At 52.0% G+C, this 14,684-nt stretch overlaps 6 protein-coding genes across 6 annotated transcripts; 2 read left to right on the plus strand and 4 right to left on the minus strand.

The window, feature by feature from the left end:
- Window positions 1-864: 864 nt before the first annotated feature.
- A1O5_09124 (uncharacterized protein) lies at window positions 865-3,301 on the minus strand (the record flags this gene model as incomplete). The annotated part of the gene is made up of 4 exons (XM_007749704.1): window positions 865-2,170; window positions 2,259-2,318; window positions 2,370-3,238; window positions 3,290-3,301. The coding sequence occupies 4 exons, from the start codon at window positions 3,299-3,301 to the stop codon at window positions 865-867; spliced, it is 2,247 nt and encodes a 748-aa protein (XP_007747894.1).
- A 295-nt stretch (window positions 3,302-3,596) lies between these two features.
- On the plus strand, window positions 3,597-4,773 carry A1O5_09125 (uncharacterized protein; the record flags this gene model as incomplete). Its single annotated transcript, XM_007749705.1, has 2 exons — window positions 3,597-3,901; window positions 4,032-4,773. The coding sequence occupies 2 exons, from the start codon at window positions 3,597-3,599 to the stop codon at window positions 4,771-4,773; spliced, it is 1,047 nt and encodes a 348-aa protein (XP_007747895.1).
- Window positions 4,774-4,827: 54 nt separating this feature from the next.
- A1O5_09126 (uncharacterized protein) lies at window positions 4,828-6,000 on the minus strand (the record flags this gene model as incomplete). Its single annotated transcript, XM_007749706.1, has 1 exon — window positions 4,828-6,000. One exon carries the CDS (start codon window positions 5,998-6,000, stop codon window positions 4,828-4,830), a length of 1,173 nt encoding a protein of 390 aa, XP_007747896.1.
- A 494-nt stretch (window positions 6,001-6,494) lies between these two features.
- Window positions 6,495-8,741, plus strand: A1O5_09127 (uncharacterized protein; the record flags this gene model as incomplete). Its single annotated transcript, XM_007749707.1, has 1 exon — window positions 6,495-8,741. One exon carries the CDS (start codon window positions 6,495-6,497, stop codon window positions 8,739-8,741), a length of 2,247 nt encoding a protein of 748 aa, XP_007747897.1.
- A 919-nt stretch (window positions 8,742-9,660) lies between these two features.
- Window positions 9,661-11,022, minus strand: A1O5_09128 (calcium binding protein 39; the record flags this gene model as incomplete). The annotated part of the gene is made up of 4 exons (XM_007749708.1): window positions 9,661-10,188; window positions 10,240-10,733; window positions 10,794-10,854; window positions 10,915-11,022. 4 exons carry the CDS (start codon window positions 11,020-11,022, stop codon window positions 9,661-9,663), a joined length of 1,191 nt encoding a protein of 396 aa, XP_007747898.1.
- Window positions 11,023-13,051: 2,029 nt separating this feature from the next.
- Window positions 13,052-14,277, minus strand: A1O5_09129 (uncharacterized protein; the record flags this gene model as incomplete). The annotated part of the gene is made up of 2 exons (XM_007749709.1): window positions 13,052-13,738; window positions 13,792-14,277. The coding sequence occupies 2 exons, from the start codon at window positions 14,275-14,277 to the stop codon at window positions 13,052-13,054; spliced, it is 1,173 nt and encodes a 390-aa protein (XP_007747899.1).
- Between the last annotated feature and the right edge of the window lie 407 nt (window positions 14,278-14,684).

Raw genomic sequence — 14,684 nt, forward strand, 5'->3', positions numbered from 1 at the left:
CGTGATGGTGAGATGGACTCGTGCTTAGAATTTGATCTGTGGCAAGAATTGGGGGCCAGTTCCGTTCGCGTGGCAGGAGCTATCAGGCCGGAGAAGAAGCCATTTCGCGGCTTTAGCATTTACAACTGCATGAACGATAGGCTAAGGAGATAGTAGTAGGCTGAATCTCTGTTGGATTTCGATGAGGGTGGACTCAATCTGGCTTACGGCATGCTTTGCAGCCTCGCACTAGCTAGTGACACGGCCTCGTTGGTACCATTTCATCTCTTCTGGCGAGTCAGAATATTGAGGTAGGCTTCTACAGCCTGCATGGGACGAAACTTGCGCAGAAGAGAGGCAGTCTTCAAGACTGCCGCCAAATGGGAGCGGGTTGGTGTCAGGTCAGACTGACAGCACGCTGCGTAACCATAACCTCACGAAGGAAGTGCGAGACTCGTGTTCTGCAACAAAGCTACCTCACAAACTTGTAGCTAGCCTTGCTGTCTCGCTCCGTTTGCATTCTTCGGCTGGAGGCAGATGGGATGGGACCTATTCGACCAGCATCCCCTAGTTAGACCAAGAGGAAAGGGCAATGACAGAGTCCCGGGAACCTGTCACCAGTAGTGATTGGCTGTCGGCAAACCACTAGGTGCCCATAGACAAGGAACAAAGGATCAAAAGCTGTCAAAAGGGTTTGTTGCAGGAAGACTGCATGTCCCGTTGCATCCGAAGTAGTAGGACGCGCCCTTTGGCTTGTTTGCAGCTGGATCTCAATGTCGCACAACATCATGCTAGAATAGGCGGAAGGGTTGCCGATCGCAGGGCGGCACAAAGAATCGATAGAATGGATGCAGGCCGCTTGATCTTGCTTCAACAGGCGTGCTCTCAGCACCGGCCTAGATTGATCGATCTTATTAGCGGCATCTGTACCGTTCCAGGTCCGGCGATACCAAAGAATGGTGCAATTGCAGTCTTGGTGACTGCTTGGAAAAGTCCACCGACAACGGTGTCCTGGAGATCCTGTCCTGTCTGCTTGAAGTCCGGATAGGCATTCAGTTCCAGTAGCCACACATTACAGTCGTGGTCGATTAGGAAATCCACGCCGAAGATTTCAAAAGCATTCGGCACTGTTTGGAAGTGGACCATTTGTTCACGAGCTGCAGCCTCAAACACTTCGCCAGTTATGTCGCAGATCTGTTGGAATACGTCGTCCTTCCAGTTTGCGTGCATTCCGGTTGATTCCAGATCCCAGAACCGGTGCACAGAGGTGATTTTGGTCGCCTCATCTTGAAAGCAGGTATTTGTCAGATGTTGTGCCAGGTCAAGCATATTAGGGCCTGTGATAGAAGCGGGAGGCTGATACGCCTTTGCCGCAAAAAGCGCTAGCATCTCCTTGTATACGTACACCTTCAGAGCTCCAACCGCCAACACGTAAGCCCGGATGTGGAACTTGCGGTAGCCGTAGGATTCCAGTAGTAGAGGAGGGTCGATGTAGGGTTGGGCGATGAAATGCCTGAGTTGAGATGTCATTGCGTTACCCTCAGGAGATTCGCCCTGTTTGCTCGTATGAACATGATGAAACTCGTCCTCCCCACTTGAGCTTTCGGCATCGACATCGGGTGCATCCTTTTCCCACTCCTCGAAGATGGTCTGAAGTTCACCGCTAGTTGAAAATAGTCGGATGCCGTTGCCACCATCACTCATTCCTGGCTTCAAGATCCACCATTTCTTTTGTTCGACGGACTCTTGCTGCTCGTTTTCCGCCAAGCTCTCGGTCAGGTCCCATGCATCCACCAGTGCCTCATCTAGAAATTCTGCGTAGTCAAGTTCGAAATGCACACATGGCTTGAAATGCTTCGCCAGAACGCTGCTCGGGTGTTTGACTAACCAGGTAGACACGGTATTCGACAGATAGTGCTTGCGAATAAGCGCTTTTCGGATGACATAGGAGCAAACAAGAGAGGTCTGCAAGTGCTGCATGGCATGCTCGAAGTCAATTCTCTCGTACGCAGTAAATTGCAAAACACGGTTTGAAGGATCTGGCAAGTCACCCAGGTTCGAAATGAGCCGAACAGGCGCTGGAGCTAACTGTCCGAGGCCGGATAGAATGAGAGGCTGCACATATTCATCCGGATAATCAATCAGTGCATATATGGGCGGAAAATTCGGGTCTATATTGCAGGCTATTGAGCTTGAACGAGTATCATCTCTGTGGAGGAGCCGATCAGTAACTGTGCCGGGGCTGCGTCACCTAAATCGCCCAAGGTGAACTTACTCACAGCTTGATTTCACCGGTGTAGTGAGGTAAGTGCCAGAAATTGGCGATCAATGGGGTAACCCTGTGACTATAAGTGTGCCTCCTCAGCCACTGTCATCTTTAGAAGACTTACGTGATGTTTCCTTGCAGGACCTCCCAGCCATCGCCCTTGCCAGCATCGACTACCGCCTTGCGGACGTCTGCAAAATTCGGAGACCACTTGAACCTGCGATGAGCTCTCCTTGTGACGCGGTTGTTGTTGTTCCCGTTGTTGCCGTTAGCTTCACCAGTCTCGCGGATTATCTGCTCCTCCACGTTTGGGTTCTCGTTGTCTACCTCCTCGGGCAATTCGGTAAACGAGCTGCCGCTGAACCATCGGTTTTGTATCATTTCAGCATAGAGAATTTTGGTATTCTCGACCCCTTTTCGGAGAGGAACGTTGATGCTGTATAAATGCACGTCGTCCGGCCACTCTTTGGTCAACTTTTCCATCAGTCGAGTGCTCAACCTCGAAGCGGCAGAGACGATTTCGAGATCGTGTTCTCTAGAATCGAAAGCATAGGATAAGGCAATGCTTTTCACGCCGCTCATTGCGCCTTCCATAGCGCCGCCAATGGTCCCGCTGGACAGAGCAAAGACTGCGGTGGTATTGCGACCATAGTTCGGGCCGCTGACTACGAGGTCGATTGGACCCCTGTCCTTGAAGACATGATGGAGACCGATCTGCACACAGCTTGCCGGTGTGCCGTCTATCAAAATCCATTCTTCTCCGTCATCGTTAAACGGCCGATCCGAGGTGATCCCGTCGTCCTTCAAGAGGGAGCCGGGGCGATAGTAAGTCGGAGTCAAAGTGTGACCAACCATGTGTGCTTTCCCTATCCAAGACCTCTGGACGTGAGGCAAGACCACTGATACCAAGTGCCCAGCATCTTGAAGAGCGGCCACTAAAGAATGAACGTATGGCGATGATTGATTCGACGGAGGGCCGTCATCATTTACAACCTGGCCCAGGAGTCAGCATATCTTCCCATCAAAGATTTTGGAGTCGCTCACAAGTATGTGCATGTCGAAGGCTAAAGTCTACCGACCAGACACTAAGTCTATAATGCAAAAAGGTCTATGGAAAAGGACTATCTACATTAGAGAGAAACGGACCTGACAAAAACTCGAACATCGGCTTGGCATGGGTCTTGGCATATATTGCGCCGCTTTAAAGCATGATCCTCGGGGAGGTATCCTCACCTTTGCTCACCTTCAACTGCGGCGTGACTTCGGCGCAGCGAAAAAGACCACACCACAACGATGTCATTGCATGGGGACTCCGTCTCTCCCCTGCTCTCCCAAGAACAACGCAGGCACAATGCCAGAACACCACCGCCACCGTCCTCGTTCACGTTCTCGCTCACGTTCTCCCAATCGTCATGACCACAGACGCTCCCACCATTCCCACCGTTCCCGATCTCAGGAACCGCATCACCAGCGCATCAAGCAATCTCCTGCACCTACCAAGCCATTGCCACATGGAGCGCGAGAGCTTTCACGCCACGACCTCCCCGCATACCGGCCCTTATTCGCGCTATATCTGGATATCCAAAAACAGTTGAACCTCGAGGATTTGGATGACGTGGAAGTGAAGGGACGGTGGAAGAGTTTCGTTGGAAAATGGTAAGAATTCACCACATGCTCGCCGACGTCTCATGAGAGCCAGCGGAAAAGCAAGTGTTTGAACGTTGATTCCAGCGGCGCTGGGGTGTGGAGATGGAAGGCCCGGTAAATACGCAGGCTAACATGGCAGGAATCGTGGAGAACTTGCGCAGGGCTGGTATGATTCGGAGACTTTAGACAAGGCGAGAGCGCAAGACCAAGTCTCGTCCGACTCCGACCGGAGGACAAGCACAAAACGGAATCAGGAGAGGACATCTGACACTCGACCGCCGGCGCAGGGCGACGATGAAACCGAAGAGGTAGACTTCGGCCCCACCCTCCCCTCATCCCTCACAAGCCGCCTGGAGTACGATGACTCCGCTAAGTCTCGAGGCCACGGCGCCTCTATCCCTTCCCTTGAAGACCTCCGTGCGCGCGACGAGCAGGCAACAGAAGATGCCCACGCCACCCGCCGGGAGCATACGCAACAGCTCCGTCACGAACGCCAACAAGATCGCAAAATTCAAAAAGAGCGCCTCGACGAGCTTTTACCGCGCGCCCAACCGGGGACCCGCGAGCGCCAATTAGAGAAGCGCCGCGAGCGTGCTGAAGCAAATCGCTCCTTTGCAGTTTCAAAGGAAGCATCCGGCGATGTGGATCTAGTTGATTCTGACCTCATGGGGGAGGAGGACGGTCTAGCCGAGTTCAAGAAGATGCAAAAGGAGCAGGAAAGAAAGAAGAGTGAGAAGGAACTTCGCAGAGAGGAGACATTGAGGGCCAGGCGCGCTGAGCGAGAAAGTAGATTGCAAGCAGTGAAAGAAAAGGAAGAGAAGACTATGAGTATTTTTAGGGAGATTGCACGGCAACGGTTCGGAGCCGGAGAGGCTTCATGATTAAAAGGAACCCAAAAGAATAACACTTTTTCCAATTTGCTGGGATATGAATATCTAACTTGCGTTAAGAGCAGCGACAGCCTCTGCGCCATCAGGCGGCTGCTGCTGCTGAGAGGATGATCCCGAAGATGTGCCATTGGCGGTGACTGGCACATTAGCCCCATGGCTCGCAGCCGCCGGGCTAGGATTATTTGCCGCCTTGAGTGCCGCCATCTGCCACGCAGGAATGGAGGCTTTGCTGGTAGTTGTTGGTCGGCTCGAAGTTGCTGCAATTGGAGTTGGAGTTGACGTAGGGAGTTGTGATGTCGAGCTCGTCGACGATGGTGCTGGCCTTGGAGTATTCACACCGCTACCGGCGAGAGTGTTCTCAGCCGAAGGGGTCGCTGCCGCGGTGTTTGACGCGGAGGCAGACGTGGGGCCTGGCAAGGTAGCCGGCTGCGTGCGTGGGACTGCAAAGACACTGGAACCACTACCCATGCGATTCCCCATGAGGACTTTCAAGCTGCTCAACTCGTTGCTCAGTTCTTTCAACTGTCTCTCACTCGCGTCTCGCACATTATCAACAGAGCGAGGCAGACTGTCTTTCATGTTCTTAATCTCTGCTTCCATACGTCGGGCATCGTCTTCTCGCTTCTGGTTCGCGGCTTTCAGCTCTGCGACAACCTCTTCGATGTCGGTGATGGCGCTGTCTAATCTTTGGGTTCGGGCTTCTTCCGCTTGTTTCAATGCAGCAGTATCGGAAGATAGTGTATCGAGAAGCGCAAATGCCTTATTGAATTGCTCGTCGATGGCGGCTTTATCCTGTTCCAATTGCGGAGGCGTGGGCGGCGATATTAACGGTTTGATGTATCTCTGAGCAAGAACGTAAATGCCATATCCTGCACCGCCGACAACGGTGGCCATGATGAACCAGTCTCTCCAGTCTCGTTTGGGTGGTTCCGGCGGTGGTGGAGGCGGCCAGTCGCCGTATGGGTTATAAGGGTAGGGGTATCTGGGACCCGGAGGACCTCGGACGTTTGGAGGAGGATAGTAGGGCGCATTGTGTGGTGATGGAGTTGGGTTGGCAGCTGCATCGCCGCTGGCACGGGCGAGAGATACAGCAATCTCCTCTTGAGTGAGGTTCTTGGATTTCAGGAACTCGATCCGCTTCTCGAGGGGAGCAGATGCGACGGATGGATCTTGAAGGAAGGTTACCGCCGATGAAACGAGGTCTTCGCGGGGCGCCATTGTCGGCGGACTATAATCCCTCAAACTAAGTCATTCAAAGTTGAGATTGTGAGGTTACCAACAGGTAGGAACAACAATTCTGATGAGAAAATCGAGGCTGGAAGAAGAGACCCGATGGAAGGAGGCAATGTGATGGCGTCCAGCCATCTTCAATTGCTTGCTCACTTCTGCTCAGCCGAGGCAGTATGTCACGTGCGGTGATCAGTACCTTAGTCAGCGGTCGCCGTGGTGATGGCTTAGCGTGTTGAAGTAGCCTGGTTTGCCTGCCCAGCCTGCCATAGTCTGTTTACACCAGAAAGCCGCTTTGTCCCCCATTTCTATCGAGCGCGTAACTTTTGAGCGCCACAAACAATCCCCGCGACTCACTATTCCTCTCCATTTTGCGCCCACATTGACTGTGCCGACAGGGTCGAAAAACTGAAGTAAGCAGATTTTTGGATGTCGAGAGGTCCATTGGGGACTGGCACAATCACGATCGCAGGCAGTCTACCACGATGTCCCAACCCACCGGCTTGTTCAGCGTCCGTCGACCTAGGGAGACCTTGGGCAATATCACGAACTTCTCAGGAATTCCCCAACCTGCCTCTGCGATCAAACGCACATCTTCGAACACCGAATTGCGGAATGTGCCCTACACCGCATCCCATGTGCGATCCACCTCGATAAACCAGAGCATCCAGCGTCCTGCGCAACCAATATTCCAACGTTCGTCGTCTGGCGGCAACTTGGCAGATATGGGCATGTCAACGGCTCGGCGATCGGTTTCGAACAATATATTTGGAAGTCAAAGTACTGGGCGACAGAGTCTTGCGCCAAACCAGCTCTTTGGCTCCCAGACTCCGGCATCGCAAGGTTTACAGCGCAGAAGCAGTATCTTTTCTCGTCCCTCTGGCCATGGTACCACTGCGCATCAGTCATTCTTCTCACAGCCTCCCGCTCCGGCAGGCGCACCTAAAGACCCGAGACCATTGAGAGACTCGTCGTATAGGGCACGACTAAGCCAGGAATTGCTGGACTATCTGACGCAGAACAACTTCGAGTTGGAGATGAAGCATTCGTTGACCCAGAACTCGGTCAAATCCCCAACACAGAAGGATTTCACATTCATGTTTCAGTGGCTATACCGTCGCATTGATCCAGGTTACAAGTTCCAGAAGAGCATCGATACTGAAGTCCCTCCTATAATGAAACAGCTGAGATATCCTTACGAACGAGACATCACGAAATCACACCTGGTGGCGGTGGGTGGTCAGAATTGGCCTCGCTTCTTGGGGTTGCTGCATTGGATGATGCAACTCGCGCAGATGCTGGACAACTTCACACGTGGTGCTTATGATGATGCGTGTACCGAGGCCGGTGTTGACATAGCCAGCGACCGCATTGTCTTCAGATTCTTGTTTGGCGCCTACCAAGACTGGCTGCAGATGGGCCCAGAGGATGATGAAGAAAGTGAAGAAGCAGCACTTCAACCACATATTCGGGCAATGACGGATGAGTTCGAGCGAATCAATGCCAAACATGCGGAGGAGCTCAAACTATATGAGGCGGAGCACGAAGCGCTGAGGGCACAAATCGAGGAATTTGAGCGGAACGCGCCTGACATCGCCAAATTGGACAAGCACTTTAAGATCTTGGAGGATGACAAGAAAAAATTTGAGGAATACAACGCCAACGTCCAAGCAAAGATTGAAAAGTACGATTCAAGGATAAAAATTCTCGACGCGGAAACCCAAAAGGTCGAGGCAGACTTGGAAGTTGTGGAGCAAGAACGGCAGAATTTGCAACACTCGGTTGATCGACAGGGCTTGAACATCCAAGACATTGACCGAATGAACACAGAGCGAGAGAGACTCGCGAAGAGCCACGAAGATGCCCTGGTTGCACTCGACGAAATCAACAAGAAGGTCCTCGAGAAGGAAGTCGAAGCAGCCCGCAAATTGGAAGATCTAGAGGCGGTCGTCAAACGGTACAATTCCCTGGGCTACCAAATGTCCCTCATCCCGTCGTCAGCAGTCAATGCCAAAGGCGCAGACTACGAACTGTCCCTCAATTTGTCGGAACAGAATTTCTCCTCGTCGACATCTCAATCGCGCCTGAATCGTGCCTCACCCATTGAATCCGACCGCCTTGTCACTGACCAAAATGTCGGGCATTCGCCCATGCATCTCCTCAATCTAGACCTCCGCGGCGTCGTTCGCAATGCATTCATCTCGCTCCGCAAAGAGATCAACGAGCGCCGAAAAGCCGCAGCGGAATCGGATCTCAACGCCCGGGACTTTCTCGACAACATATCGGAGGCCCTGCACGAGAAAAACACGGAGATAGACAATCTGAACTATCGCGTGCAGGAGGCTTCTCGGCAATACTCGACCTTGAAAGAGAATGGCCAGACGGCGCACACACAGCAAACTTCGGCGATCGAAAAACTGGAGAAAGAACTGAGTAGGATGAGGGAAGGGCTGGAAAAGGGCGTGTTGGAACTCGAGCAGCGCGAGATGGAGGTCCAATTGGCATACGAGGGCATGCGCGAGGAAAGCTCAAGAGTCAGGGAAGAGTTACACGGCGGGATCGAAAAGCTACTGGAGGACGTCATCCGCTTCAAAGTCCACGTCCAAAAGGGCCTGGAGGAGTTTGAAGGCTGGGTGGGCGAGGAAGTCGAAGTCGAGTTGTTGGGCGATGAGATGGGCGAGCTTGGTCTGGATGACAAGCGGGATGCAAAGGTGGATGAGGACATTTTTTGATGAATTGATCCAAACCGTCTTTCCTCCTTTTTTTTGGGCGCGGGCTGGGAGCGTGTTTCTTTGTTTGAGTTTTTCAAGTCCGCTCGATCAATGAACAGAGAGGAATTGAAACGCCCACCAGCTCGCTTGGTTGTGGGAGGGATAATCCGGGTACGAGGTACGAGGTAAATACATATGAGGATATGTCAGCGAAAATGCCCACCTCACCCCGCGATGTACACCACCACCCCCTTTTCTTTCTGGACAACTACTACGGAGTATCTCATCCGAGGTACGCAGGTTCGTTCATCTCCATGAAATGCATGATTTTGACAGGGTACCGAGTACTACGCGTGAACAAGGGCGAGGGACAGCCGGTGGGAGTCGAGGGGCTTGAATAGCCCGTTCGATATCTCCCACTATATATATTTACAGCAGCGTCGTCGTCGTCTGCTTCGTCTTCTGGGAGGAGCCGTGCCTTTTCATTTAGACCACGGTCGTTCATTCGTTCACGCATGCATGCATAGTGTATTCATTCTACTCCGGGCTTCTTTCGTCATCGTCATTCTTTTCTCATGAGCTTCTTCTGTCTCGTAGGGAGGAAGCAAAGAAGGTGGAGGAGAAGTGAGACGGCACGGCTCTTAGCTCCTATGTACCTCCTCACCATGGTTATCCTGACGGTATGCATGTATGTATGCGGGCAGATACCCATATTGATACCGTGATACCGCCCCTGAACCGTCATGACCGGGAACTCCCTGGAGTGAACAACACCGCACACCAATGCTATTCCGACGCAGAAGTCGCGAAACATGAACGCCCCAAATCAAAAGATCCGATCATACTTTCCGTCATCTCCGACGCCAACACCAGTTCATAAATCAAACGAGCGGAAACCTTCGTCTCCCGAGTTGATACATCAATCCAGGTCGAAGCGTCACTATGCCCCGACACTGACCTGCCCGCCTCCATCTCCCGCCGCACCGCTTTGGCTGTTTCCCCTTTCCCTCTCCAGAGACTCCTCGTCAGGCAACATCTCCACTTGTCTGAGCAAGAAGCTCTTCTCGTCTAAGAACTGATCATCGTCCGTCCTTCCCTCCAAAAATGTGGGCAAGAACCTCAATAACCTCCCGCGGTTCTTGACCAGGATCCTCTTGACCTCGTCGCTCTTGTTAGGATTCGCGACAAATACCTTGAATACGTGAAATGCCTCGTATTGGACCATCTTTCTGTCGTCTTTGAGCAAGGTCATTGTTAGTTTCAAGTGGTCGGCGCTGGAGACGTATTGGGTCATGATTATGTAGTGGCTGCGGTCGAGGAGAAGTTCCCCCAACAGTTTGATGGATTGGCGTTTTGTGACGTATGAGGGGGACAGAAGGAGGATGGGATTGTAGTATTGCGTGAAGAAGAGGGTATAATTTGTCGTGAGGTATTGCGAGACGAGTTGTTTGTGTTTGGTGAGGATTTCCTGGATACCATGGTAAGACACATCGGCCATGCATAGAACGTATCGACATACCCTAAACGTCGTAAACGCATCGGCAGACACCTCGAAGCTGCTTTTATTGATCCACTCAAAAAACTTCCAAAACACACCCTTGCCTGTTTGCTTGCGGCTGACGTCCAAATCTTTCAAACGCACGGCCTTTTCACCCGGCTGAGATTCGTCGTATAGTATCACGGCCGCAATTGTGTCGTACGCCAGTGCCTGTCGCAAGATTGTCCCACACGGCATTGCTGACTGGGGGTATTCGTACCCGCGACATAGTTCAATAATGATCTCGGGCCGTTGAAGTACAAGGTAGGAGATCGCTGAGGGCTCCGATTGACCAGACTGTGACGAGGTACTGGTTGAGGAGGCTTTGTAGCGAAGGATGTGGGAGAAAATGATCTGTGCATCTTTCCGGGCTTCAAAAGGCAGAAGGCGGATGGACTTTGCCAGTTCAAAGAGGATGTCTTCTTGAATGATGCAGTGCACGAGTTGGTGGACTTGTTCGGGGCTGCATTCGACTTCTGGACTCTCTTGGTTAGAATAGGTTGTGGGTTCGTCGCGGGGTTGAGGAGGGTTCGAACCAGGAGTGCCTTGAACAATCAATTTCATCTGGGACATGTGTTTCGCGACATCTTCTTCTACCTGTACAAGAGGGGTCAACACTCGATCTGAGAGCCGGGTTGTGAGGGCAGATCTGCAAACCTTGGGACTCGGATTCGGCTCGTGGAGTTTGACAAGCAGGTCTTTCAATGATCTTGCAATCTCAGCGGGCTGCTTTTGCCGCCCTCTCCCACCAAACAGAAAGGCCATCTCGGACCTCTATCAAGAAGTAGCATGCAGTCGCTGAAGAATGGCCTAGAGGGAAAGAATGAGATGAAAGCAAGTGACCATTCTGCGGGCGCTTCGAAGCGGGTGGTCTGGTGGCTGTCGCTTTCCTGCGCGCTGTCACGATCGCGGCCGCAGTTGGATTGAATTTGGACCCGCAATGTTTTGGCGTATCCGTTGATTGGGCAACCACAGTACATATTAAGGAGGATACGATATGATTTCCTCTCCGACTATCAAAAGTGTCAAGACACTTTCACGCCCTCAACTGAGAAATATCCTGCCTCTATCACCCCGGTGGTCATTCACGTTCAACGAACCCCCACCGACACATCCTCTCAAGCCTCTCACCACGATGCAGGGTTCTACCTTCCCCCCTTCTCGCTGTTCTGCCTTGACGAGCACGCAGCTCGCTTTCATCAGAAAATCCCGCCACTATGCTTTTCCACAACAGGCATCGCATCTGGTTATCGAGTGGAACAGGCCTCCGACATAACAGCAGCAAGACTATCATCAGTTTCGCAAGTCAGACATGGTCAGATCAATAGGGCAGAATTGTCTCATGCACTTGCAGCTGAGGGAGGAGATGGTTGTCCTTACCTTCAGGTTCCAGGATAAGCAACAGTCATCATCGGTTTCGCACTGCGCGTCGTAGCCTGGAAGTATGGAACATTTCTTGGAAGCCTCTTGATCTGCTGGATTGGCGGATCCGAGGCTATTGAGGTTGTCGGTCGCACTGGAGTTGTTGCTGACGTCCATGTCAATAGGAGTCGCTAGGGTAGTTGCTGGACCGAGAACGAGAAGGCAAAGGGAAACAGTCAGGATAAGAGATCTCATGTTGGTAAGCTCTGTTGTTGTTGTTGTTGTCGTTGTTGATGTAGCAGCAAGGCCGACTGTCTAGGATAGAGAATAGAGAGATGCGGACTGATCCATCACAATTTGAGAGGCGCCTGGCCTGTTTATTCGGTCGGGCAGGCAATCCTTTTGTCACCATCATTTTGTCACCGCCGTGAAGTCGGCCTGTGCCGTGCCCCTTCATTCACCATCGACATGCCTTCACCATCACCCGGTATCCATAATGCTCACTTTTCCGATTTCACTTCCTTAGCTCATAGGCACAAGCATGAGGAGCTCGATGAGGAGGCACAATGACCGATCGGGATTAGGTTGAACGGCGGCAAATAGCTCTGAGAGAAGCAGCAGCAAGCCTTCTTTTATCTCAGAGTTAGCGATATTGCCCATCACACTTAGCACCAACTGAAAGTGTTGAAGAGGATTTACCTCATTGTCCCAGCCCGCACAGCAGTCACAGTCACGAGTGCACGTCTTATCTTTTTCACCAGGCAGGATGGAACATGCACACGACTTTTCGGCGAGAAGCTCCATGCCCGAATCGGTTGGATCGGTGATGTCTGCTGTGATGGTCTCGTTGGCAAGCATAGTGCTCGAGGCAATAGTTGAGGTGGTGACGATGGTCGCTTGGCCAGAGTCGGAGGAGGTGGGAAGGGATGTGGTGAAGGTGCTGAGCAGGAGGAGAGTGATTCGACCGGGCGTAAAGCAGAGCATTTTGATCGAGACTTCTGATTTTCTCTATGATGCTGTAATGGTGGAGAAATCCTCTGTTCAGGAATGTTTATTTCGTGATGGGAGTAGTCAACCGTAATGTGCATTTGAGACGGCGCAGGTGCCTAGGTAGGCAAGTGGTACCTAGGTGGGCATGTCCTGGTTGTCGCCAATGCATTCAAATTCGCCCGCCTCTAATTCACCCCCAGAAGCGTCTTCACAATGAATCCTTTAAAACCACAAAAAAAAAAAAAAAGGTGCTGTGTAGGTCAACGGTCAACTGGTAAGAACAACTCCTCTTGTTGACGGAAAAGTGCCCCCAATGTGAGAATAAGGTGAAAAGTGTTCCTCCGCTGATGAAAACAGTTCACGTTCAGAAAAGTCTTCAACTCTCGTCCTTGCAGTATGGCTGGAATCATGCTTCGGCATCGTAACCCAGGTCGGCCACATTCTATCGCTTCCTGGCTTCGGCTGCACCATCCGAAAGCGCTGTGCTCTTCCCCAGATCAGTCGGCTCCCCCATCTCATCACTCTCCTCATCTAGGCTCTTGGGCCCTGAGAGAGTTTCATAGTCGAGCTCGGTCGCAGCCGCCTCCACAATACTTTGCTTTCGTTGTCGTTCTCGTTCGCGAGGAAATTCCTCGTGGGGTTTGCCTTCAAACCTCTTGAGAACCGCCTCAATCATCTTGCCGAACCAGTAGAAGTTCAATGAGTTCAGTACCAGATTGCAAGTCAGATACACTCCCGCCAGCCAGAAGGGAACGGCTTTAGAGTGCGGGCCAGTAAACTGCATCACTTCAGTTTGTGCTACGATGCAGCTCTTGTCGCCCAGACAGAGTTGTCCATCTCTGGGGACAAATATCGAAGAATGGGGAGAGGTAGGAATCTCTCGAAGAACTGACCCCGTCTGGATATTCAGGTGCATCGTATGCCAGACATCTTGATACACCCGCAGCGACTGGTAAGTTCCCCAAATCAAGCGACAGCCAAAGAATACGGAGAGAAGGATCATTCCATTGTACCATTGGAGCTGAGACCCGGTCATGTTGAGCTTGTCGCAGAACCAGTGGATGTTGAGGAAGGGGGTGGATAGCTCGTAGAGAATAAACACCGGGCCATAATAGTTGCAAAATGGTCTCTGCACGACTCGGTCAGTCATGAAAAACGCTACTCCACGACGAAGGATCTTACAAATCCTAGGGCAAACACCGAAAGAGCCGTGATAGCATGAGCCAATATACCCGGACCAAAGATCTTAATGTAGCGCGCACTCACTACAAGGTCCCAGACGAAATATCCCGTCGCCAGACCTTGAATGAGCCCCGAGGCGCCAGTGTACGCGTATATTCGCTCAATTGGACTTCTTTGCATATCCTTTCGCTCTTGATCCTTGAAAATCACCCATAAAGCCGCAGTATTGATGACACACGACTGCAGGAGGGACACCACGTGCACATCCCAATTCACGCGAGTGCGTCGCGTGAGCTTGGGATAGATGTTGGGGAACAGGAAATTCGAGAGAACGGGCGAGATGATGGATTGGGTTGTCTGGTAGAGGAGGAATGCTCCCACGACTTCGTGAATGTGATACGGCAGAGAAGGGAGATGGAGAGCCTCGCTGAAGGGCTTCACCAGACTAACAGCCCATGGTGGAGGAGGCGGGAGAGGGTCTAGCATCTTTCAGAGAGACCGAGGTGTTGATGGAGGAGGCTGTGAGTTAGCAAGAGGATTCTCCGTCGAGCGAGTCTGATAGAAATGGTGTAGGTTACTTTGGATGTCAATGAATGCGAATAATAGGGAAGAAAGCGAGTAATTTGTACAAGTTGGCATCAAACAAGTGGCATTGTGCATCTGGCTCACTGGTTACCAAACGCAGCGAATAAGGAAGGAATGACGCACAAACAGGCGGAAATTGTTGGGGAAGCAGGGGGAGGAGCAGGGGCAGCCTAGTGTAGCCTAGTGTTGCCCCTTTGGTGCCTTGGCCCTTGAGGAAGGCAAGTGATCGCGTTGGCAGGTCGAGGGCCAAGGCTGCGAGCCTGATTGGGACGAGGCTCCCTCCAGGCCGCTGTAGAGGAGCTCCTGTA

Source organism: Cladophialophora psammophila (assembly GCF_000585535.1).
Source record: "Cladophialophora psammophila CBS 110553 chromosome Unknown aczJe-supercont1.15, whole genome shotgun sequence".
Lineage (NCBI taxonomy): Eukaryota > Fungi > Ascomycota > Eurotiomycetes > Chaetothyriales > Herpotrichiellaceae > Cladophialophora > Cladophialophora psammophila.